Source organism: Spinacia oleracea, chromosome 5 (genome assembly GCF_020520425.1).
Source record: "Spinacia oleracea cultivar Varoflay chromosome 5, BTI_SOV_V1, whole genome shotgun sequence".
In the NCBI taxonomy this organism is placed as follows: Eukaryota; Viridiplantae; Streptophyta; class Magnoliopsida; order Caryophyllales; family Amaranthaceae; genus Spinacia; species Spinacia oleracea.
Window position 1 is genome coordinate 116,146,342 of NC_079491.1, and position 26,796 is coordinate 116,173,137.

Sequence of the window (26,796 nt, forward strand, 5' to 3'; positions counted from 1 at the left end):
ATTGAGTAGTTTAGTCTAGAGGTTAGGGATGAAGCCTTGGCATCGAATTTGGGGAATTTTAGGGAAAATTCATGATTGATGTTGTGATTAAATGTGATTTAGTGCTAGGATTTTCCATGATCAATTGAGTAGTAGTTGCAAATGCTAGTTGATTGAGTTAGATTGGAATGTATGATTTAGGTTTGGCAAGACATTGTGAGCCTAGTTCATGCAAGTGAATGATAGCTCCTATTATATGCTAGCTAACCTAGCTTAGGACTATGCGAAAGCTTTTCTATAGGCTAGGTTGCTTAGCGTGCTCTATCCGAGAGGTGGCGAATACGTCATTAGTTTTCATTCCCCTATGCATCAAGTCTTTGCATATTCATGAATGTCTTTACCTTGTTATTTCTTTGATTCGATTCCATAGCCGATTCCCGAAGTCTCTAGAGTTTCTTTATTTGTTTGCATTTCTAGATTTCATTAGTTTAATTCAAAAACTCAAATTCCATCCGAACTAGCTTGTGAACGCATAGATTGATAAGTCAAACATATCCATTCCTATGGGAAGATCCCTATACTTGCCGCTATAGTCCATATAGCCGGTTAGTTAGGTGTTTTATAAATTTTGTTTGGTGAGGTGTTGTTCTATTCAACGACGGAAAAACACCTTATCAGGCCATTACTATTAACTTATTATAGGGGTACTCATTACACTTAAATGATATGGTAAATTCTATTGAAATTTACAGCAAACACATAATGTAAAAGAGAATGGTCGGAAATGACTATACATGCGGCCGGAATGGAAGGGGGAAATTAGAAAAATAATTTTTATTTTTTGTTTTTCATTTAGACGAATATGATCTGTTCGGGCCCCCTGTGAAACCCACTTTTACAAAAATTACCAAAATACCCCTCATAAGGGTAATTACTCAAATATCCTCAAACACAAACCCCTTGATGGGCTCAGACCTTAATTTCGGGGCCCATATCCCAGGCTCCTGCAGGCCCATGATTTCATACCCCTACAATTGCTCATATTTACTAATAATGCCCTCCGGTATTACTATAAATATGACCCACTTAATCATTACTCAGGTATGCAATTATTCTCAGACCTACTCTCTCACTACTTTCTCTCTCTACAAGGACTGACTTGAGCGTCGGAGAGGGTTTTCTCGGGAACCCCCCCGAGCCAGTTTACGTTTGCCGTTTTTGTAGGATAAACCACGACCGATCGGAGGAAAACAACAGCCTGGTTGACGAGGCTTCCCCTATTTTCATACTTAAGCATTTTCTTCACAGAAACAGTTGGCGCCGTCTGTGGGGAAGTCAACTACAAGCCATGGTTAACACTCGACGAACCAGGCAACACTCCTCCTCTCATCGATCAGAGTCCCATCCCAATTACGTGTTGATGCCTACTTCGAGGAACGGATATGATCACGATGGTGATCAGGACCATGAGAATCAACAGCCCCATGTCGAAGGTCGCCCTGAGAACTTGGTCACCCGAAAGGATCTAGAGAATTTGGCTGCTCAAGTCAATGAGGCTATCCACAACCTCCAAGGAATGGGTGAAGGTGAAGGAAATAATGCCCTTGGTCCAAGTATGCATTCTATGTTAAGTCTAATAAATGCGGTTCAGTATTAATTAACAAGTTAATAATTCAGTGAGATCAAGTGAGCTGAATGCCTAGTTAGAGGCCGCTTCAGTTCAAGTGGAATTAATGATATTAATCCACAGCTTACTCTTGACTGAACCCGTAGGGTCACACAAATAGTACGTAAACGGATCAAGTATTTAATGGCATTAAATACTCCATCTATGAATATTCGGAACCGACGGATCTTGGTTTCAGTGGGAGCTAAGATCGTCACAGGCAAGAAATGAATACTCCGGAAACGATGATATTGCCGGAAACGGAAATATGGATCGTGTCGGAAATATGAATATTATCCAAGTCGTAGATGTTGCCGGAAACGGAAACATGGTACGTATCGGAAAATATTATTGGAAATGGAAATATTACCAGAATCGGAAATATTGCCGGAAACGGAAATATTGTCAGAATCGGAAATATTGCCGGAATCGGAAAATAATTCCGGAAACGGAAATATTAAATATTTGTTCGAAACGGAAATTAATTCCGGAATCGGAAAAATTAAATATTGTTCGTATCGGAAATAGATTCCGGAAATGGAAATTTAATCGGAAGCGTATCGTACGAATTAGCATCGGACGAGGCCTGCCGGACGAAGGCCCAGCACGAAGCCGGGCCATCGCCCAGCAAGCACGCACGCCACAAGCCCAGCGCGCGCCAAGGCCACGGATGCGTGGGCCGCGCTGCATGGGCTGCTGCTCGCATGCGCATGGGCAGCCCTTGTGGCTGCCGTGTGTGTGTGTGAGTTTGTGCTCATGCGTGATTCCTAAAACTGCAAGAGTTAGTGTGTGATTAAATTCCTATTCCTAATTAGATAAATTAATTAAATAGAATTCATGTAGGATTCTAATTTCAATTAATTCGTATCTTACTAGGATTGCGATTCCTTTTCCATAACTCTATAAATAAAGGCCTAGGGGTCATTATTTACATACAAGTTTCAAGTATTCAAAACTAAGATTTTTAAGCAGAAAAATCAGCCAATATTCTTGCCTACCTAACCGAAAATATTAGAACCTTAAGGGCGATTCTAGTTGGTCAATCTTAAGGCGGATCCGGACGTGCTGTGGACTATCTACGGAGGGACGACACTTGGAGTCCTAAAGACTTGTTCTTGTTCGGTTCGGACGCAGCTAGGGAAGGCACGCAACAAAGAGTATGCATCTAAACTATGCTAAATGATTATGTGTAAATAATATGTTTCCTGGCTTTATGGTTTTTCCGCATGATTTATGAACTGTCACATGAATCATAACCTAACAGAAGGACCTTCAAGGAAACATCCAAACCACCCTACCAGCTCAAAGGTGAGCACAACATCTCATACCATCCACAGGGCACAGCCTCGAAGTGTGATGGACAAGCTAGGTGACAGGGGTGGGGCACAGCTTTTCCCTCGTCAATCAAGGGCCAGTCAAGATGCACGCCAGGTAATTGAAGATCGACAGCTGCACAGAGGAGACCTTGATGCTCGAGACCTCTTGCACAGGAGGCGCCTCAAACAAGCCAGAGAAGCCATTAGGAATGATAGGATCACCCGAGGTCTACCCCCCTCTAGTGCCAAGACTACGGCCTCCGCACGAGACCACCCCACTCCTTCAAAGCCAGTCGGACCGATCGAGGTCAGCTCCCGAAGGACATCTCTCAGGAGGCACTCACCTTCTCCCACAAGGAGACGTCACTCACCCCCTAGCCGGGCTAAAGGCCATTCCCCCAGGACAAGGGTTTCACTCCCCGATCAACAGCCAGGGGCTCATTCATCCTCTCATCGCCCTAGGTATCGTTCACCCTCAAGAATAGGAAGGAACCCTCCACGCCGTGAGCGAACATACTCGCCTCTCCTAGAGAGTAGAGGTAGGCATACCTCCCCAAGGGGAAGATGGGACTCCCCTCCACCAAGAACTGATAGGCACATGCATACCTCCTCATTGCAAGAGGCTCTCACTCCCTTCTCCCAAGAAATAATGAACACCCCTCGCCGAGACAAAGTGAAGGTCCCTACCATCGAGCTTTTTGATGGAACTACGGATCCAGAAGAACACATGGCCGCCTATGCGGCTCAAATGAACGTTCAGACTGGATGCGGAGCTGCTTGGTGCAGGTACTTTCCAACCACCTTGAAGGGTCTTGCCCTTATATGGTTCAACAAGCACGTACCAAAGGGAAGCATCAAGAGCTACAGTGAGCTTGAAAAGGTTTTCATCAGCCAATTCACGGTGGGTCGGAGGCACCAAAAGACAAGTGTCAACTTAATGGCAGTCAGACAAGGAGAGACGGAGACCCTTCGCGATTATATTAAGAGATTCAATGAAGAAGTACTAAAGATACACAATCTCAAGGACGAAACCAAGTTCGCAACCCTCTTGGCAGGTCTTCAGCCAGATGACTTCAAGTTTGAATTGATCAAGTTCGGGGTGTCCAACCTCGAGGAAGCAATGGAGAAGGCCCAAATGCACATTCAAGCCACAAATATTTGTAAGATCAATTGGGGTGGTGAGAGTGGAACAAGGCAAAAACAAAAGCCAAGACCAAACAGCAGCCACGACCAAACTCAGCCCTCCTTCAAAAAGTCAGTTATGGTTGATGACCGTGGTAAGGATCCGAGGTACAACCGCAATAGGCGGGAGATTTACCTTGATCTCAAAGGAAAAGACATCCTCCCTAAGCCACCTGCAATCCGTACGCCCGAAGCAAAGCGAGACAAGTCACTTTGGTGTGACTTTCACCACGAGTGCGGGCACACCACAAAGAACTGTAGGGAGCTGAAAAAGGCACTGGATCACTTGGCTGACAAGGGCAAGCTGAATAATTACTTAAGGAAGAGTCCTCCCCCAAAAGCAAAAGCCAAAGAAAAGGAGTCCCTTAGTGATAATACGGGAGACTACATTGGAGTGATAGCCGGAGGCTTGGCAACAGGTGGGTCTGTGAGCAAGGCGAAGGATAGCTTATGGGCACTGGAACATCAAGTCCTAAAAGTGGCATCGGCTTCTCAAACAGCCCCGGTGATGACATTTGGTGGGAACACTAGCCATCCAATTCAAGAGTCCCATGACGATCCGCTCGTCATTGAGATGAAAGTCGCTAACTCAACGGTAGGGCGAGTGTTAGTGGATAGTGGATCATCTGCCGACATCATTACTCTAAAGTGTCTAGAAGGGCTCAAGTATTCCAAAGATGATCTGAAAACCATCTCCCAGCCACTCATTGGATTTGGAGGTCAAGCCGTCCATCCTCAAGGCACCATCAAGCTACCTGTCAGGTTGGGTCCTAAAAACAAGGGAAGACGGCTGTTGGTAGACTTTCTTGTCGTGGACATCTCCCTACCATACAACATCATCTTAGGCCGACCTCTACTAAGCAAAATAAAAGCCGCAATCTCTGTGTACCAACTTCTCATGCAGTTTGAGTTAGAAGATGGCTCCGTGGGAAAAATATTTGGGGATCAACAAGTGGGCAGGCGATGCTATGTTAACAGCCTCAAGAGAGGGACAAGTACCCCCCAACCACTGGCCAAGAAAGCAAAGCCATAAGAGACTCGAAACTCCTGAAGGCAAGCCCCTCCCTCGCCTAGGGAACGCCGACAACCTTAGAAGGTTTTATGTTCAATCTCCTAAGAATTTCTCCCTTTCTCAAAAGTACTTAGCTTTATAGCTCACAACCATAGTTTTCAATGATGGAAGTGGGGGTAAGATACATGTAATCCCGCCATAGGCTAAATAACATCCCATCATTGTAAACAAAGCTTTATATCTTCAAGGCAATAGTAAAGAGCTCGACCAGTAATATTACTTATCAAATTTCGTTTCTAGAATGTTGTAAGTAGAAGCCAAACATTGGCCATGCAAGCGCAACACACGTCAAAAGGAAAAGACAAGCCAAGTTCAAGCACATGAACTCATACTTAGTGAAATAATCTAAGTCATTTTCTAGAATGGTGCTTCATCGTTCGCCCAAGCATGGGGCTCATTAGTCCCTTTGGAGAACAACAGCCCATTCTCATACTTAGCAAAATAATCTAAGTCATTTTCAAGAATGGCGCATCATCGTTCGCCCAAACATGGGGCTCATTAGCTCCTTTGGAGAACAACAGCCCATTCCCATACTTAGCAAAATAATCTAAGTCATTTTCAAGAATGGTGCATCATCGTTCGCCCAAGCATGGGGCTCATTAGTCCCTTTGGAGAACAGCAGCCCATTCCCATACTTAGCAAAAATAATCTAAGTCATTTTCAAGAATGGTGCATCATCGTTCGCCCAAGCATGGGGCTCATTAGTCCCTTTGGAGAACAGAAGCCCATTCCCATCCCAAGCATGGGGCTCATTAGCTCATTTGGAGAACGGCAGCCTATTCCCATACTTAGCAAAATAATCTAAGTCATTTTCAAGAATGGTTGCATCATCGTTCACCCAAGCATGGGGCTCATTAGCTCCTTTGGAGGACAACATCCCATCCCCATACTTAGCAAAATAATCTAAGTCATTTTTTGTTCGCTCATGACTTGCACCAACAGCCCAACGTAAGGCCATCAAGCTATGGTCATGAAATGGCACCATCATGTGGAGCAAGTAGAAGCCATGACACCATCATGTGCAGCAAGTAGAAGCCATGACACCATCATGTGTGACAAGTAGAAGCCATGGCACAATCATGTGCGGAAAGTAGAAGCCATGGAACCATCATGTGCAGCAAGTAGAAGCCATGGCACCATCGTGTGCAGCAAGTAGAAGTCATGACACCATCGTGTGTGGCAAGTAGAAGCCATGGCACAATCATGTGCGTAAAGTAGAAGCCATGGCACCATCATGGGCAGCAAATAGAAGCCATGGCACCATCATGTGCAACAAGTAGAAGCCATGACATCATCGTATGCAACAAGTAGAAACCATGACACCATCATGTGCGGCAAATTAGAAGCCACCTAGCCTTGGCCTGCTCTCACCTCGCACACAAACCAACCGCCCAAGCTGGAGCTCATCACGCAAGCCTTGCACGGAAAACAAACCGCCATACAAGGCATAGAGCGCGTCGCTAACCTAATGCCTAGCCAGGGCCATATACTTAGGAAAAACCCTAGTCCTTGGATTATGAAAAACAACCGCCCAAAATCGGGCTCGGATTACTCGCCAACTCCATATTTTCTATCATCCATGTCCGCGAAATAGGGGCACGATAGGTGAGCATTAACAGCCCCGCCCAGCTAATACGCGAGACAATAACCCCCAACTAAACATCAACCGCCAAACACATGGCCTTACAAAATGTCGTGCATCATCCGCCCAAATTATCCAACCATAATCGCCCAACAATTATCCGCAGAAACCTGGCTCCTCAAATGCCGTGCAACAAACGCCCGAGCGAGAAATACTCCACGCGCATGAACTCAAAAGCCAAAAGCAAACTACTCGCCTCACTCAAAGTACATTGAAGGTTGTCAGCCACGTGGTTTATTTGTCAAAAATGATGCCACTTGGGGTTCCCACTAGAAAGAATATGATATCCAAATTGTCAGCCCACAAAAGTAATACCTCTCGCCATTTTTTAGGCACATCCATTTGCCACATCCTAATGGACCCACAAAAGTACAATACTCCTCACCAATTGCAAATTAAAAGGCATACAACATACTGCTCCTCGCCCTACTTTTGAGACACACCAAAGCAATATTTCTCATCTATTTTATCAAACACTACTACAGAGTATTGCCACTAGCCATAAGAGTATTATCATCGTACAAAACCAAGTATTATATTTTACTCCGCCAAATACACAAATTTTGAGACGACCAGACTTATATATTTGGCCTGGGGCTAATGTTTGGCCCCTGTGAAACCCACTTTTATAAAAATTACCAAAATACTTCTCATAAGGGTAATTACTCAAATATCCTCAAACACAAACCCCTTGATGGGCTCAGACCTTAATTTCGGGGCCCATATCCCAGGCTCCTGCAGGCCCATGATTTCATACCCCTACAATTGCTCATATTTACTAATAATGCCTCCGGTATTACTATAAATATGACCCACTTAATCATTACTCAGGTATGCAATTATTCTCAGACCTACTCTCTCACTACTTTCTCTCTCTACAAGGACTGACTTGAGCGTCGGAGAGGGTTTTCTCGGGAACCCCCCCGAGCCAGTTTACGTTTGCCGTTTTTTGTAGGACAAACCACGACCGATCGGAGGAAAACAACAGCCTGGTTGACGAGGCTTCCCCTATTTTCATACTTAAGCATTTTCTTCGCAGAAACATGATCAATGAAAGGTAACAACTCTCCTGCACTTCCATTTTTACCGTTGAACTGTTACATTTAATTACATAGTAACAAGAACAACATATTGAGAGTGGAGACAAGATTGGATTTTTGTGATTTAGATATTATCTATTACTCTCTCCGTATTTATTTAAGGGATATACTTGTCTTTTCCGGCCGTATTTATTTAAGAGATACACTTGCCTTTTTTAGTAACTTATCAACCCCACCATCTAATTAAATAATACATCTAATTTACCGTATGACCCACCATCCTATTAAACAAATAACTTCATAAACCCACCCCACCTCCTATTCCTAAAATGAATGGTCCCCACTTGTTCATTATTAAAATATCTACCAAAACCCCCCTTGCTTTATTATTTTATTTCATACAATTTTTTTTCTTAATACCCGTGCTCTACCAAATGTATCTCTTAAATAAATACGGAGGGAGTAATATTATAAAAGAAAGGTAGAAGCGCTTGAAAGGCTCAAGTGTATTAATATTTGGAGAGAAAAAGAAGTCAACTACCAACATGTTGACTTTTTGGCCAGATAGTACAAGCTCATAATTGGATCAAAACAAGATATTTTTGGATAATTTTCCATTTTTTCCCCAAATAAAATAAGATGTACTCCGTATTTTCGTAAATCAATAGTAATATTTTAAAACACAATGTTTTACTTGCCACGTGTCCTGTCTTTAAATTTTTTAGTTTTTTTTTTTTTCTTTAATAGATTTACTCTTGAAATCCTATGTTTTTGAAAAATAATAATTATAATTGCATGACTTTCTGTATGTTTTTCATTAATGCTATTTACGTTCATAACATCCTATTTCATCATTTGTGGAATGAATGGATCATTCTATCATCCATTTAACTTCTATATCAAAGTATATTATCTTAATTTGATTAAAATATTTACCCGTGCATAGCACGGAATAAAAACTAGTTTTCTCAATATGCCAAAAAGTTACAAAATCTCTATTATATAAGTGAACAGGGGAGGGGTATTTCGGTAACACCACTTTTGGTGTCCCCCTAGGATAAGACTATATTACCCTCTAAAATTTAACAATTAAATTCAATTAAAAAGCTAATTATTTATTGATTTAAAAATCTGATTATTTATTGATTTTAAAAACTGAAAATCTATAACAAATCAGGAAAGCTTTTTGGTGCCAACATTATGGGCTAATCCCCATACGTGTAAAATTTAATGGTCTAATATTTGAATATCTTTGACTTTCTATAAAATTTGGAAACTATTATGTCATTTATTTTCCATAAGAATAGTAGGATATGGTTATGTAGAAAAGACTATAAGAATATAGTTGCACGTAGTATGTACAAGATCGTTACTTACGAGTTACGCCCATACATCAATATTAAGTGAAAATACAATTTTAAATTTTTAATAAATTCGCATGCATCGCGTGCATATAAGATATATATCTCTATTTTATAAGGGAGTTTATGAGGTCATTTTAGTAAATGGCCTTTTGTTGTCCCCTATGAAATAGACTATAATATCTTTAATAAATTTTAATTTAATTAATTATAATAATTCTAAAAACTGATAATTAATATCATATTGTAAAAAATAAAATTTAGGAAAATTTGGTAATATTAATCCAACCTTTGACCGATTTTCTTTTATTAAGCCCACCTACGACATATTTTTTAATAATCCCACCTTTATTACCCAACAACTTTTATTGGGCCCAACAGGTCATAAAACTGTTGTAAGCGGCATTATTTCTCTACATGGCAGTACTCTCTCTTGATATATTCAGTCATCATCATCAATTCATCACCATCTCGTTGACTTTTTCACCGATTACCGGCCACTTAAGCCCAATAAAAGTCGTCGGGTAGTAAAGGTGGGATTATTAAAAAATATGTCGTAGGTGGGATTAATAAAAGAAAATCGGCCAAAGGTTGGATTAATATTACCAAATTTTCCCATGCACGTGACAACCAAAAGTCAACAACAATTTATTTTAATTCTTATAGCACACATGAAAGCAATTATTAAGGCAGTTGAAAAGTTGGAATCCATCCCTTCAATCTTACATTTTTTTTATTACAAAATCAAACTTAGTCTTATTCTTAATCATACCCTAATTTTATATGGTTATACAAGCACTTTGCGGCAAACAAACGCAAAAAAAAAAGGAACAAGTAAAAAACACAATCTTTTAAGTTTATTTTAGTTAACTTGTTATTTCATTAATCCTAAATAGATTTACATATAAATATGTATGTTTTTTTCTTTAGTTTTAAATAAATTTGCTTACATGGTTTAGAAAATGTACATACTTTTAAGAATGTGTAGTGTGTTAGTGTGTATATAGGACTATGTTTTAAATAATAAATTAGAGAAGAAAGACATGGAAGTATTATTTTAGTTCATTATGATCAAACTTTAGTTTAATAACTTAGCATTTAGGTGTCCAAATAAGATATCGATAATACACTTATAAAAATTGTTAAAAAAATTATAGAACATTAGAACTTACTTGCGTATATATCAAATCACATTTTTAAAAATATCTGCACGCAATGCGTGCATAGAATACTAGTCTAACAAATTGAAAGTGGCATCGTTGGAGGCACTCATTAAATTAATTCACTAATGTACTCCGTATGACCGTATATTATAGCCTCCTTGAAGTTGGAAATTGAGGGAATATTTATTTGTTAAAATGCGAAAAAGAGGTTACTCAAATTAGGGAAGTGGTAGTTTCAAAACAAACCAAAAAAAAAAAAGGAAAGTGGTAATGTACTTGGGGCTTACGTTAATGTTTGTATTTAAACCCGGTTTCCCTGTCTAAAGAGTCTAAACTCTATATTAAAGCAGCCAAACCCCAGACGATTTTACAAACCTTTTAGCAAATTTCTCTTGTCAATTAAACTAAACCAGCAGAAACGTTTGATCTTGAATTCTTCAATGGCTGTGGTATTGATTCCCTGCCCGCACAACCGCGACAATAATACCTTGCTTCCGAAACTTGAAGTCCAATTGATCCACCATATGTTTGAACGATTGATCTTTCATCAAGTTAACGGCCTCGACCTCGATCTCGACGAACCTTTAATCACAGAATATCGTCAGTCCGGCCACGGAACTATAACCCGCACATATAACCCTTATTGTCGAAATTGCCACCATGAAATTGTGGATTACTTTATTTCCTTGGGCTACAGTTATGATCGCATCCTCCAACTTTTGCAGTCTCAACGGAAAAAAGTTGAGAGAAAGTGTGGCGAATTGGAATCAGGTAAAATTGATAACTGCCGTGTATTAGTATTACCACCTTTGATTGCAGTGACTCGTCGGAGTCGTGTTTTGAGACATTATGATGAGGTGGTGTTGACGGCGTGGAGGGAGAGAGAGTCGTTGGAGGAGTACGAGGCGGCGAGGAGGAGGAGGAGGTCTACACCAGCAAGTAAGGAGTCTATTGAGGCGTTAAAGAGGTCAATCATACAAGGTAATGAGGATACAATTTGTGTAATTTGTCTTGAAGAATTCAAGAATAACAAAACAGAGGGACCACTAATTAAGAAAACAATGCCTTGTAAACATGAGTTTCATGAGGCTTGTATTGATCAGTGGCTTCACAATGCTCGTTTTTGCCCGATTTGTCGATTCCACTTGCCTGCGGCTGATGCTTGAATTAACTACATGTATTAGGTACGTTATAAGTCTTGTTAATGTAAGAATATTAGTATTAGTTAACAATGGTTTTCTTCTCTTAATTAAGTAGCTTCAGACTTGAGGTGGCATGTTTTGTTTTATGAAAGCCCCTCTTTAGGTATTTGTTCGGGGAAGGTTTGATTTCTTATACTCCCAATTTATATTGCAAGTACATTATCCCGGCCACTTCTTAATCAAATCTAATTTTTCTTTTGCCCAATTCCCAAACACATTGTTAATGAATAACACGTATAATTGATAGATGAAATTTCAAAAAAAATATCGAAAATGATAAAGGTCGCAACATGCGTTGACATGACATGCTTATGTGTCATTATTTAAATTGGAAAATAAAATATTTAATTTATATATCCTACTTTAAATGTTTCAAAAAAAACTAGGAAAATCTTAATATTCTAATTTATTTTCTTATTTATATCGAATACCTTATTTACATATTTTCATAGTGAAAATATTGAATTGATAGTAAAAATATTATTCTGACTCATAGCTTACGTGTCGCCTATATGTACCAATTAAACTGCGACACGTAAGATTGCGACAACTAAATGTTGTCGCAACTTGCGACCTTTATCATCACCCAAAAAAATTGTATTGAAGCCGATTTTCTTAAAAATATGATCATTTACTACATTGTAAATATTGATTCCTCGATTAATTATTACAATAATTTGATCTAACAAAATTAACAATTAACTATAATAATTATATTACCACCAATTCTTGTTAACAATTTTCTTGGATTGGTTTGACTTGCACGTAGTTGGTGTTGGATCCCACGTAACGGAATCAACATCAGTATTTTGCCGTATATTCCTTGCTGTACACAGTACACACCTATATAAGCATATATACATAGACATTCACCAACAAAAATTAAACAAACTAGAAATTATTAGTAGGTAGTTTCGCTATAATCTACTTATAGTGTGCTTGTTAAAATAAGTTTAAGTTCATAACTACTCTATAATATTTATAGTCTACCAGCAGGGTTCAACCCTAAATGTATGCATAATCTAGTGGAAATCAAGCTTAATTCGAACCAGGGTTAAAATAAGTGGAATTGGACAAGAAAGAATGTCTAATTAGACATTTGGACCAACTGATTCCCTAATCCATAAAAAAAATGTTGATATTCTGACGAATGATATGTAGGAAGTCTTGGCCAGTTGGCCTAGTAGGGTACTAATGAGGCCCAAGACAAAGGATATGTATTCACTATTAAGTACTCCGTAGAAATGTAGAATAGTAGACTAAGGATTTTTTATTTTTTTGGTTACCACCCGGTTCACCTTTAGGATTAATCCGGATTCGGAATGAGTTTTGGGTGGATAGCCGGATAGCTTTCAATCCCCTCCCAATTGTTGTTGCGGGGGATCGAATACGAGTCCTCCCTATCAAGTTTAGCCCCAGTCAGCACTGAACCAACAAATAATTGGTAAACTGTTTATGCCAAATTTCGTCTTGGGGCCACCTTTTGCTCGGGCCGACACTAACTAAGCAAGAATCAAATAAAGAGAGACAAGAGAGACACGACACAGAGAAGTGGTGACGCGGAAAACCCAGGAATAAGGTAAAAAACCGCGGATAGCTATGAGGCTATCAATCCACTAAGTATTCTATCTGATTGTTTACGTATTTTTCTAAGGATCAATATAAGGAATTAAAGAGCAAATACAAGAATTATATGAGCGCTTGATAGCTTGAGAGTTTGAGTGCTTGAGTTAACTTGTCTTCTGATATGCTATCTTTCTCCTTTTATACGTCGGACACAACGGCTTTGTTTGTTGAGAGAATCCCTACAAGGTCGGGATTTCCTATGGGTCATTGCCCATTATCCTCTCCAGTCTCCAACGAATTCCTTATTCTTTGGTCAACCCTTGGACTCCTTCTACCCTTATAACGGCGCTGTCTACTTTGGGCTTTGGGCTTGGTTTTTGACCTATCTCCGCCCGTTTGTTTGTCGGTCGTCGTTACTTCCTCGTTGCTAGTACTTCGTCACTGGCCCTGCGTCGCCTCTGCCTCGTCGCTTATCTTATTATTTGACGCGTCTGCTTGGTGCGACGTTATCTACGACACGACAGTACCTGGGTGACACGGCATGATCAAACATCAAAGCAGTTATGTCGTTAGTCCGAAAAGTGGGATAACAGTTTGCCCCCAATTGTGAATTTGCGGGGTCACACAGAGCAAAAGAAACAATTCAATTTCAAAAAATAAACCGACTGCAACTGCTTAGTTCGTGGGACAAAAACCGTTCAACATTCCAGAATAATAAATACGGATCTACGACATGCAATAAAGCTCTTCACACAGAGTTTTTCGAAACTTTACAGATCTGAAAACAAGAGAGAGAAAAGGAGAAAGAGAAATTCGGTTTTCGCACTGAGTTCGTCCGAATTCAGGTAAAGTTCACTTATTTTTTTCGATTTTCCTGTAGAATTTCATAAGTAAGATGGTTAGATCTAAGTCGACTGTAGCTAAAGGGAAGGGGGAGTCGGGATCTGTTCGGGTTAATTCCCTTAAACCGATATATTCTACCGTGTCGGACCCGGCGGCGTTTGTTGAGCTTGCTGGCTTGCCGCCGTCAGCGGAGGTGAAGATTCCAGATCCAGATGAAGAAGCTCCCGACTGTCCGGAGGGGTACGTGGTTATGTACGAGTACCCGTTCACAATTGGTTTCAAATTTCCTTTTACTCCGTTAGCTAGGTCTTTTATCGAAGTTTTTCACTTGAGTCCGGGCCAGTTAATGCCCCAGATCTGGCGGGTTTTCGCGGTGGTGCAAGGGGTTACTGCAGACTGGCAAGTGCCCTTTGATTTGTCCGACTTGATGTAATCGTATGATCTGGCGCTGAAGGAGTGTTGTAGGTATACACTAGTCACGAAGAAGGGGAAGAAGAATTTAGGTGTTGGCTTAGCTGTGAACGACAGGGGTTGGCAGAGTCGGTTTGTCTATGTGAACAAGGATTCTTTGGGAGAGAAAGGGAAATTTTTGGTTGAAAGGTGGACGATGGAAGGTAAACGTGGTTTTTATTTTGGTTTCTCGTTGTTTTACTGAACATCGCGTTACTTGGTTTTGTTTTACAGTTGTCAAGGCGCCGTCGCTGGCTGAGTTGAACGCTGACTTGATCGACAAATATCAAAAGTTTCTAAGTTATTCTATCGAGGCTAGATCGTTTAGTCGAGACGGTGGTTTCCTAGACGGGCAGGAGGAGGCTTGTCTTGACGACGTCGAAGGTGCGGAAGAGGAGGTAGAAGAGGAGGTAGCTCCCTTGGTTCGTCATCGTAAGAGATTGGATTTGGTTGAGGAGGTGGTAGCGAATTCGTCGTCTGCTGAGGAGGAAGAAGATATGGATGATATTTCAGGTTTGTATGTTATCATTTTATTTTTGTCTATTTGGTTACGTGTTTGGGGACTTGTGTTTTATGGTGTTATGTTTTTGTTTTGAAGAGCACACGTTGTCGAGTAGGCCAGTGTTGCGGATGTCGCAGAGTGAAGTGATGGAGAGGGCGAGGAAGCGTCTGAGGTCGACGGCTGCCGCTGGTGGGCAGGGTTCGTCTGCTGCGTCCGGCAGTCGGGCCATGTCCGTCGTCTTTCGCCATTCTAAGATAGGGGCGTCGCCTGACACGCCCGTCGTCATAGGTGGTGAAGGTTTTCATCCCATTGCTTCGTCGTCGCCTCCGAAACCGTTCAAGGCGCCGTCGCCTACTGCTGTTGCTGTTGGTGGTGTGTCTGCCGGGTCGGCCAAGAAGTGTCCGGCCGAGAAGAGCGCTGTCGAGGATACGATTATTTCCTTGCCCCCAAACTTCTTGGGCGACGGTGAGGCGGCCGTTACTTGGCCCTACCACTAGTGGAAAAAGGCTTATTTGCATCCCCGCATTTGCCACGCCATTCTGAACATGTGACTGCAAGGCAAATGACTCTAGGATGCCCCCCAGAGTCATTTGCGTCGCAGATTAGTAAAACTGCGACGCAATTTACTCAATCCATTGCGTCGCAGATTTACTAATCTGCGACGCAAATGACTCTAGGATGCTCCTAGAGTCATTTGCCACGCATATTTGTAAATATGCGACGCACTGGGTTTTGAATTTTTTTTTTTTCGAATTCGCGCTCTACCTTAATTGCTTAGGAATTCATTCTGACTTAGGTTATTGCTCGACAAACACTGCGCCCTCCCAAACGAAACCACCACCAACACCAACACTAGCTGCTTCGTTCTCACCGGCGGCACTGTCGTCGTTGCTTCACCGCCTTCCGTCTCGCCGACCGTTCCTTCGTGACGGTCGTTCCTTCGCTACTTAATTCACTGCTTCGCCTCACTGCGCGTTTCACGTACTGCTTGTTCCCTTTTTAGAGCCGCCGCCCACGGCCAAGGAATTCGTCCACGGCACGGCAGCCGCCCACGCCGCCACCCACTCAGCCTCCCTTGTTCATTGTCATCTCTCCTCTCTTAGGTATTGGATTTTAATTTTGATATTTATTGAATTTTAATTGTGCATTTTAATTTTAATTGTGGACATTATAATTGAATTTTAATTGTGGACATTATAATTGAATTTTAATTATGCATTATAATTGAATTTTAATGGTTGATATTATTTGTTGAATTTTACTTGGGTACATTTTAGGATTTAGGTTTTGATGAATTTTAGTTGTAGGTTTTGTTGAATTTTAGTTGAATTATATTTTAATTGGGTACATTTTAGGATTTAGGTTTTGTTGAATTTTAGTTGTTTATTACATTAAGGTTTTGTTGAATTAAAAGTTATGAAATGAAGTTTTGGGTTTGTGTAGTTTTATGAGATGGTTTGTGTAGGTTATGAAATGAATTTAGGCTATGAAATGAATGTAGGTGATATATGAAATCATGTTTTGGGTTTGCTACAAAATTTTGGATTTATAATGATATGAATAGCCTAGTTTATATTCTAACCTTTGACAAAATTTGGTCATATTGTTTTTGAAGGAAATAATGCCCTTGGTCCAAGTATGCATTCTATGATAAGTCTAATAAATGCGGTTCAGTATTAATTAACAAGTTAATAATTCAGTAAGATCAAGTGAGCTGAATGCCTAGCTAGAGGCCGCTTCAGTTCAAGTGGAATTAATGATATTAATCCACAGCTTACTCTTGACTGAACCCGTAAGGTCACACAAATAGTACGTAAACGGATCAAGTATTTAATGGCATTAAATACTCCATCTATGAATATTCGGAATCGACGGATCTTGGTTTCAGAGGGAGCTGAGATCGTCACAGGCAAGAAATGAATACTCCGGAAACGATGATATTACCGGAAACGGAAATATGGATCGTATCGGAAATATAAATATTATCCAAGTCGTAGATGTTGCCGGAAACGGAAACATGGTACGTATCGGAAAATATTATCGGAAATGGAAATATTGCCAGAATCGGAAATATTGCCGGAAACGGAAATATTGTCATAATCGGAAATATTATCGGAATCGGAAAATAATTCCGGAAACGGAAATATTAAATATTTGTTCGAAACGGAAATTAATTCCGGAATCGGAAATATTAAATATTGTTCGTATCGGAAATGAATTCCGGAATCGGAAATTTAATCGGAAGCGTATCGTACGAATAAGCATCGGACGAGGCCTGCCGGACGAGGGCCCAGCACGAAGCCAGGCCATCGCCCAGCAAGCCAAGCGCGCCACACGAACAGCCAAGGCCACGCCAGGCCCAGCGCAAGGCCAGGCCCAGCAGGCCGTGGCAGCGCGCGCAGGAGCTACGCGGGCTTGTAGCTCGCGTAGGCCTCGCTGCGTGGGCTGCTGCTCGCATGCACGCGCATGGGCGGCCCATCGTGGCTGCCGTGTGTGTGTGCGTAAGTGTTTGTGTTCATGCACGATTCCTAAAGCATGCAGAGTTCGGTTAATGATTAAATCCCTAATTCTATTTGATAAATTAATTAATTAGAGTTCTTGTAGGATTCTAGGTTTAATTAATTTGTATCTGAATAGGATTCCAATTCCCTTTCCATACCCCTATAAATATGTGGCCTGGGTTCACAATTTATGACGAGTTTAAAAGTATTCAAAGTGAGTTTTGAGAGAAAAATTCAGCCATATTTCTTACCTAAGAGTGCCGAAAATTCTAGTACCTTAAGGGCGATTCTAGTTGGTCAATCTTAAGGCGGATCCGGACGTGCTGTGGACTATCTACGGAGGGACGACACTTGGAGTCCTAAAGACTTGTTCTTGTTCGGTTCGGGCGCAGCTAGGGAAGGCACGCAACAAAGAGTATGCATCTAAATTATGCTATATGATTATGTGTAAATAATATGCATTCCTGGCTTAATGGTTGTTTCCGCATGATTTATGTATTATCATATGTATCATAACCTAACAGTGGTATCACGAGCCCCTTATTATTTTCATAATCTAAATTGCATGAACATGGTTAAATATTACAAATTTGCAAGAATTAAAAGGGGTGATTAATTTTCGTAATTGTTAATTAATTGCAAATTGCGTTTATTTAATTATACGTACGCAGTTTTTCGGCAGTTTCTTCGTTACTCATCCAAATCGAGTGATTTTTGAGTCAATTCCGCATGTAAAAGGCATTCTAAAATTTTGACAAAATTAATATTTTTCTGCCGAACCCAGAATTCTCAAATTCGAAGCCTAACTATGAGTTTTCGAAGGTTTTAGTTTTTCGAATGCAAAATTTCGTAAATTTAAGATGTTAAATTAAATATTTGCGATTCTTGTTGATAAATCTTGAATTTTTGATTGACCTACTGTATATGTTTAACAAGTTTGAATGCCTAGCCTTGTTAATTATGCAATCTAATTTGTAATTATGATTAATTTGTTGAAAATTATAATAATTTAGAATTAATTTGATTTTCATAATTAATTATAATTTAATTAGAAACCTATGATTAAAAACCACCATAAAAATTGTAAATTTATGATAAATTTTATATTTTTATGACCTAGACTTGAATCCAAGACAATCGGAAATCAATTGAATAATAAATTTTCGATTTTTCGCCCTAAAATTATGAAATTAATATTATTTATTAATTTGTCATTAATTTTAAATATAAATTTTAAATTTTTATGCGATTCGTTCATATAACTTGCACGCACAAAGCAATGGACGCTTCGTGTTACCCTTAAGGGGTGTTGTATAGTGCGGGCATGCGACGACGAGCAAGGGAGCTCGTCGCCCGTGCGGCACGAATGCAATGAGCAAGGCATGGTGCACGAGCACAAGGCAGCAGCCCTGCCTTGTGTCGTGGGCCACGAGCTATGGACGAATGGGCATGGGCGAAAGGCGAGCCATGGCAGTCGCGTGTGGGCAGCAAGCGAGCTGCGCCACGACGCGCACTGCCTCGCGCAAGCGCGCGCAGCCTCGCGCGCAGCGAGCGCAAGCTCGCGTGCCAGGAGCGCTGCGCCCAGCGATTAATCGCGCGCAATTGCTCGCGCGCACAGCAAGCGATGGCTCGCGCGCACAGCGAGCGATGGCTCGCGCGCACATCGAGCAATGGCTCGCGCGCACAGCGAGCGATGGCTCGCGCGCACAGCGAGCAATGGCTCGCGCCCACAGCGAGCGATGGCTCGCGTGCGTCGAGCGCTGGCGCGCGCGCAGCAAGCACCATAGCGTGCGATGGCTTGCGATGGTAGATGCAGCAGCTATGCGACGAGCGCATGGGCTGCGCGCACATGGCCAGCGATGGCTGTGTGCGTGCGGCCCATGGGCGTACGATGCGTAGGGTGTTTGCGTTACGATTAGATCGTCTTGAATGTTTAAATTTTTCAGTTTACGTAATTTTAATTAATTTTAAAATTAATAATTTAAATTATTTTCTAGGATTTTAATTTTGAATATTGTAATTATAATAAATATTATTTATTCTAATTATTTTACTAAAATTAAAATCATGAATTAATTTAAATACGACTGAAATTAAATTAAACTTTTTGGATTCAATTATAAATTTATATGAGCTTTAAATTTTAATTAAATTTGTATGTTTCCGGTTAGACTAGAAATACATTTTTATGTTTAAAATTAGTAAAGCATATGAATTTATTGGTTTAAGTGGGAGCCCTTTTAGTCATAAACTCTTGATTAGGTCTACAAATCCTTAAGGTTAAAACAACTTGATTAGAATTAATAAGGACTGAATAATTGGTAGATTATTGGTGCCCTTGATTAATTGCTGCAAATGTTTAAGTGATGCATAATGTGTTTTACTAACCAGCTATGTGGGCCATTCATGATAATGAATGGGTGAATGGTATATATTGTATATGTACTGTTTTGCAGGTTATGAAGGGACTAGTATGGCCCAAATAGGATAGAAAATATGGTCTGCGTACCATTAATTTGAATGTAATTGGTCTAAAGTACCAAAGTTGTTTTTTAATTCAAATATGGTCTGCGTACCATCAAATAGTTGTAATTAGTTTTAATTATAGCTTATCCTATTTGAAGAAAATGGTGCCTCCCACGGAGATTTTCAAGACGGACTTTGAAGTCAAAGCTTCAAGATGAAGTCGGGCCATACTAGATCACCTTTATCTTATGCATGCTTTAAGTTATTTATTGCTTTAAATATGTCTTAATTATGCATAAGATTATGGCTTGATTATGTTGCATGATTAAGGATTTTAGTTCACTTAAAATCTAACCAACATAGTAAGAGCCTTAAGTTCCAAACTTAAAAAAAATTGAGTTAAAAGGTGCCATGCCAAAATATACACTTGCTTGGATATCCTTTACATCAATCTAGTAATAGTTTTCGCTCAGCGAGGTGTTACTTATTGGTCCTAAAGGGGCAAGGTACACAAATAATTGTGAGTACATGTTAGTTTTGGTGAAACTCAACGATATAAGTAAGGAGTCCTTTTATGTCGTGGCAAAATCGATAGGTTTACCTAATAAGTTCTTAGACGTACCTATCAACCAAGAATAGTTTCTAGACTATTAGCAAAAGGCTTTTGCTTACCTAAGATGTTCTAGGATTAAGTCGACAAACTGTGCTTAGTTCTTCAATGATTTTAGGATCTTGGAATCATTTTATTCACACCTGCCGGAACAATAAAATCGAATAAAATGCTAATAACTTGTTTGAATTGCATGGTTGCTTTAATTTCAAGTTATTATTCATGATAAATGTTTAGACTTTGCATGCTTCAATGTATGTTTTAATTATTGTTTATAATTAAATATCTTGCACTGCAATAAATCCTTTTAGAAAGGTAACAGTAAATTTCCTCGATTGGTAGTGAATCCAAGAACGATTCACGGAAATGAGAGAAAGTGAGCAATTTAAAATGTACGTTTCTTATAGCGACTTTTATGGTTGTTTTCGAACATCAAAATCGAATGGCAAACCAATTGGTGCTTGTGAATTCAAAATACAATGTAGTTTTGAGATCATAAAGCATTGAGCTTAAAACGCTCAGCTTTACCAATGGTTAACAACCTAATATCTTTGTCCATTTAATTCTCGAATGAGTCTAGTCCCTAGACATTCGAATAGATCGATGCTTAGAGAACTTTAGAAGCTTCTAGTAAGATCATCTAGTTGAAACTTAATATTCAACATAAATTAAATGGAAAGAACCTTGTTGGTGACATTGGACATGTCTAACAAAGTATAAAAGTCAACACTAAAGAATTCAATTCTTAAGACTATAAGAAAGGGTACAAGAAATAGGAAAACGAGGAACAAATGAAAGGAATTTACGATTCCGTTTCTACCTATAAATTTATGTTTAAAGAGAAGTGACCTAGCAATCAAACTTCCTTGGTATCATATACCGCTTGAGGTTCTTACTTCGGTAATAACTCAAACAATGGAAGCTAGGATACACTAATGACCTACAAGTGGGAAATGAAGCATGGCAATGCTACATTAGTTGTAGGGTCATCTAGTTTGTTTTAAGACCTTTCAAAGGCTGGAACTTAATGGCTATTTTGTTCCATAATCAGCATACCTAAATTTCTGCTTCAAACACAGAAAGACTCACATTCAAGAAAAACAAAAACAATGCATGTTTGTTTGTTTGTTTATTTGAATGAAATGGTCATTTACGGGTTGAGTCAATATGCTTGATTAAAACAAACAACTCTTTAACAATAAAAACTTTACTAGGTTCAAATCAACCCCTTGATTTGAGTTCCACTAATCTTTGGCATTGTTGCTTAGACCATATCAACAAGTTTTTTTTTTTTTTGAGAAAGGTAATTAGAATTATATTAAACAAACCAAAAATGTCAAAACATTACAGCTACATGCCACAAAACTAACAGAACACAAACAAAACTTCACCACTAAGACGTTGCTCCAGCATCATAATTCTCCCCTATTGCCACCTTCTAGGAAGGGTTCAAAAAGGGGGAATTCAATCATATGCAGCAACATCTTACAAACATTGATTACTCAAATCTCTAAAAGACTTATCAAACCACCGTTGATTATTCACACTAATCTTTCTAGGCTGAATCTGCATGATCCTCCAATAACATTGCCACTTTATGAAACGAATAAGAGCTTCAGGTCTTCCTAGCTTCTTCTTCCACACTACTTCATTTCTTTGTATCCATATCTGGTACATGAGTGCCGTAAAGCAGGCCCTTATAACTCCCACCTTAAATCTTCCTTCAGCTGGCCTCCGTAACCACTGGTCCATATCAGGAAGTTGCGCCAAACTCCTACGAATCCCCAGCTGATTGCACAGTTCAGTCAAGCACATTTGCGAGTAGTTGCACCTGAAATACACATGATCAATACTCTCCACTTCCTGATTACATAAAGGACAGGTATCATTATCAATCACTCCAAAACGATGAAGTTTGTCTTTTGTTTGCAACCTGTTCCACATAATGAGCCAACATATGAACCTGGTTTTAGGAATGTTAAAACGACTCCAAACCCAGCATGCCCACTCCACTTTCGGCCTCTCTCCTCTAAGCCACTGGTATCCGGTTTTAGCAGAATAACCTCGGGGGTTGAAGACCCATCTGTCCTGGTAGTAACCAGACCTGAAATGGTCCTTCACTTTGCACAATGTTTTCCAATACCAACTCGCATTGGCTGGAGGACAATAGCTCATCCAAGTTTGTTGCTTTAAGTATACATGATTAATCCAACGAACCCACATATTATCTTCCTTTTTCGCAATACTCCACACGTATTTTCCAAGAAGAGCCAGATTCCATGCATGACTTTCTTTGAAACCAAGACCTCCTTCATTCTTTGGTCTGCACACCCAGTCCCAAGCTAAAAGTGCCTTGGACGAGCCTACTTGACCAGCCCAAAGATAGCTCCTGCAACTAGCAATGACCATATCTATCACCTTTTTAGGGATAATAAACATCGAGGCCCAATAAGTATGAAGATTAAGCAAAACAGAATTCACCAACTGAGCTCTCCCAGCATAAGAAAGCGTCCTACTCCCCCAGGTCCTGATCCTGGCTCCAATCTTATCAGCCATGAATTCACAATCAGCTTTCGAAAGCTTCTTGGCACTAATCTTTACCCCAAGATATCTAAAAGGCAATTTGTCCTCCATGAAGCCTGTTTTATCCAGAATACTGCTTTTGATCTCATCAGGAACATTACAAACATAGAGCGCAGATTTACCAGAATTTGCTGCTAAACCTGAAACCTTAGCGAAAGTTGCCAAAGCCCTCATATTTTGCATAATAGAGAACTCATCCCCTCTGGAGAACAAGATTAAATCATCAGCAAACACAAGGTGATTGAGCCTCACACCTTTGCACCTGTAGTGAAACTGGTACCCCTGTTGACAGCTAGCATACTGCAAGAGTCTAGACAGGTACTCCATACAAATCACAAAAAGCAATGGAGACATCGGATCCCCCTGTCTTAGTCCTTGCTTACCATGAAAGAAACCCTTGGTAGAGCCATTAATACAAAGAGAATAGGAGGGAGTAGTAACACAGGCCATTATCCAGTCTATAAACCTATTAGGAAAATTCAGCTCCTTTAACATCTCTTTCAAAAACTCCCAATGCACAGAATCATATGCTTTCCTAATGTCCACTTTCAGAAGACATCCAGGAGGAGCGGATTTCCTATTATACACACCTACCAAATCCTGAAGGATACTAACATTGTGAACAATTTGCCGACCTTCAATGAAACCAGATTGGTTAGGGGAGATAATCTGAGGTAACACTCTCTTCAGTCTCATACAAATAAGCTTGGTAATGCATTTATACAATGTGTTACAACAAGCTATAGGTCTGAATTCAGTCACAGAAGTAGGGTGACTCACCTTAGGAATTAACGTGATTTTGGTGCAGTTCAATTCCTTCAACATTTTTCCAGAAGAAAAGAAATCTCTGATAGCCGTACATACCTCACCTCCAATTTCACCCCAAGCTGTCTTGAAGAAGGTAGAGTTAAACCCATCCGGTCCCGGAGCTTTGAAATTGGGAATAGAGAACATGGCACCTTTTATCTCATCATCCGAGAAAGCCTGTAATAGCAAATTAGCTTGCTCATCATTAACAGTGGGCCCCATCTTGATAATATCCGGTTGAATATTCTGCCTCTCAGTAGATGTGGAACCAAGCAGCTGCACATAGAATTGTTGAAATGCATCAACAACCTCATCAGGAGTGGATCTTACAGTACCATCCATTGCATTAACTTGCAAAATCTTCTGTTGGTGTTGCCGCACTTTAATAATCTTATGGAAAAAGGATGTGTTTTCATCTCCCTCCTTCAGCCACTTCACCTTAGCCTTTTGTGCAAGATAACTCCCATAGGCCTTGTTAGCCTCTTTAAATTGCTCAGCCACGTATCTTTCATAAGAAGCAACAATGGGATCAGCAGGCCACCTGTGTAGTAGCTGTTGGATGTCCTCCAAATCCCCCCTAGCCCTTGCATGTTTATCAGCAATCTTATCATAATGCTGCTTATTCAAGTTCTTCAAGTGATATTTGCATGATTTTAGCTTCCTAACCACTTTGAACATAGGAACTCCAGTCACTTCAATGTTCCATGCCTGCTTCACAGTGTCCAAATACTCTGGATGAGAGGTCCACATATCAAAAAATTTAAAAGAAGCCCTCCCCTTACCACACTGCTTGTCAAAACGGATAACCATGGGACTATGATCAAACCAGCCCTCAGGTAAGAAATGAACAATCGAATTAGGCCAATTCTCAATCCAAACATCATTAATTAAACTCCTATCAATCTTGCTAAGAACACGGCTGCTCCCCAATTGCTTGTTGTTCCAAGTATACCGAGGCCCCGTGCAAGCTAAATCTACCAAGTTACACTTATTTACCATTTGTTGAAAGTCTCTAATCTCAGCATAACTCACAGTGCTCCCCACTCTATCATCATAATGTAGTGGACTGTTGAAATCACCAACTACTATCCACGGCATCACCATATTTGCACCAATTCTCTCCAAATCCCTCCACATAGCCAACCTGCTAGCATTGTCATTATGACCGTACACCACCGATAACTGAAAAGCTTTCTTGTAGACCTTATTATACACCTCGACATGGATAATTTGATCCGAAACATGGACTATATTCACACCAAAGTTCTGTTCTACCCACGCCACCAGAATTCTACCACCTTTATGCGTATGGAAATTCGAAGTAACACACCACTGTTGAAACAAGTTCGCATAAACCATATCAAAACTTGCAGACTTCAACTTGGTTTCAATTAAACACACAATGCCCGCCTGCTGCGTAAGAAAGAGGTTTTGTACCTCTTTCTGCTTTTGGGCGCTGTTAAGCCCCCTTACATTCATCACGAACAGATTGTCCATCTAACACATTCATTTCTTGATCTCCTGCATCCATATCATCCACACCGATCACCGGTTCATCAGCTTGAATTAATCCAAACATATTCGATGTGCCCACTTCCTCTCTATTGCTATGATTCCTCCTGGCTGACATTGTCTTCTTATCTAAGACAAAACCATCCCCCTCATTCGTTGGCTGCTGTTCTGGTTGAGTTGTCTCTTCTTCTTGACTTACCACTGCCTTCTTTATAGGTCTCCAAACCTTTTTCTGCTTCACATTGTGTAGCCCTTGACCATCATTCTCCCATTGAGTAGGAGGCTTCCATTCAAACTCTAGTTCTTGACTGACCACTACACCCTTTTCATTCTTGAACTGTATGTTTTTGGGGAACACCTTATTAATATCCATTTCCACTAGCACTCTCGCATATGCAATTCGATCCCTATTAGTAGTAGCCTGATCTGGGTGTAAAGGTTTACCAACCTTACCTAGCAATTTTAACAAGCAGCCCCAGTACCTCAGGGGAAGGGCTGGAAGTTGCACCCATACTGGCACCCTCTTAAATTCCTCAACATCAAGCACCATACCATCATGCTGCCATTCTTTAATGAATACAGGTTTGTTATCGAACAGTAGGTACTTAGCATCAAGGGCCTTTTGCATTGTCTCCTTATTAAGGAAACGAATCATAAAAAAACTCTTCTTAATAGGTATGATCTTGTCAACGTTTAAATTGCCCCATAATCGCCGTGCATAACCATCAATCATACCTATTCTAGGGTTTGCTCCATAAATACACATGATCACGCTTAACGACCAATATTCCAATTCATCTTTTATGTCATTATCGCAAATTTCAATCAAATCATCATCATAAGCATCCATATTATCCACATTCACATCTGCACTTACGTGGGTTTGAGCAATTACCTCTTCACATGGAGTAGTCTGCAGGACCTCTATCGTTTTTGCCCTCGATCCTTGCACAATCTTCTCCATCGCTGCACTTGGAGATAATAACACACTGTCATCTGCTGGTGTATCAAGTGCAAATTTCGAAATTGCACTCCCACTCTCCGTATTTAGGGTAAAACCTTGCACCGGTGTTTTTGGTGAATTTGGTGTGCGCTGCTCACCAGGCTTCTTACCCTTGCCAAGAACATCCATTGACTGAACAGTAGCATTACTGTTATTCTTATTCTTGTTCCCTTTCCCCTTCGCCATTCGCAGAAGAAGGATAGGGTACTAGAATTTTGCCCTCTTTAGGATAAGAATTGTTTGTGATTTGATGGAATTTTGAAAGTTGATTGATTTCAAAATCTCTGTTTTGATGGAATTTTGAAAGTTGATTGATTTCTAAATCAATTT

The 26,796-nt window shown here is 40.2% G+C and overlaps 1 protein-coding gene across 1 annotated transcript; it reads left to right on the top strand.

Annotated features, from left to right (window-relative positions):
* Positions 1 to 10,727: 10,727 nt before the first annotated feature.
* LOC110805523 (uncharacterized RING finger protein C57A7.09-like) lies at positions 10,728 to 11,822 on the top strand. The gene has a single exon (XM_022011141.2). It carries the CDS (start codon positions 10,862 to 10,864, stop codon positions 11,585 to 11,587), a length of 726 nt encoding a protein of 241 aa, XP_021866833.2. The 5' UTR covers positions 10,728 to 10,861; the 3' UTR covers positions 11,588 to 11,822.
* Positions 11,823 to 26,796: the final 14,974 nt, after the last annotated feature.

Coding starts and splice junctions, on each gene's coding strand:
- LOC110805523 (XM_022011141.2), top strand. CDS start 10,862: ATGGCTGTGGTATTGATTCCCTGCCCGCACAACCGCGACAATAATACC.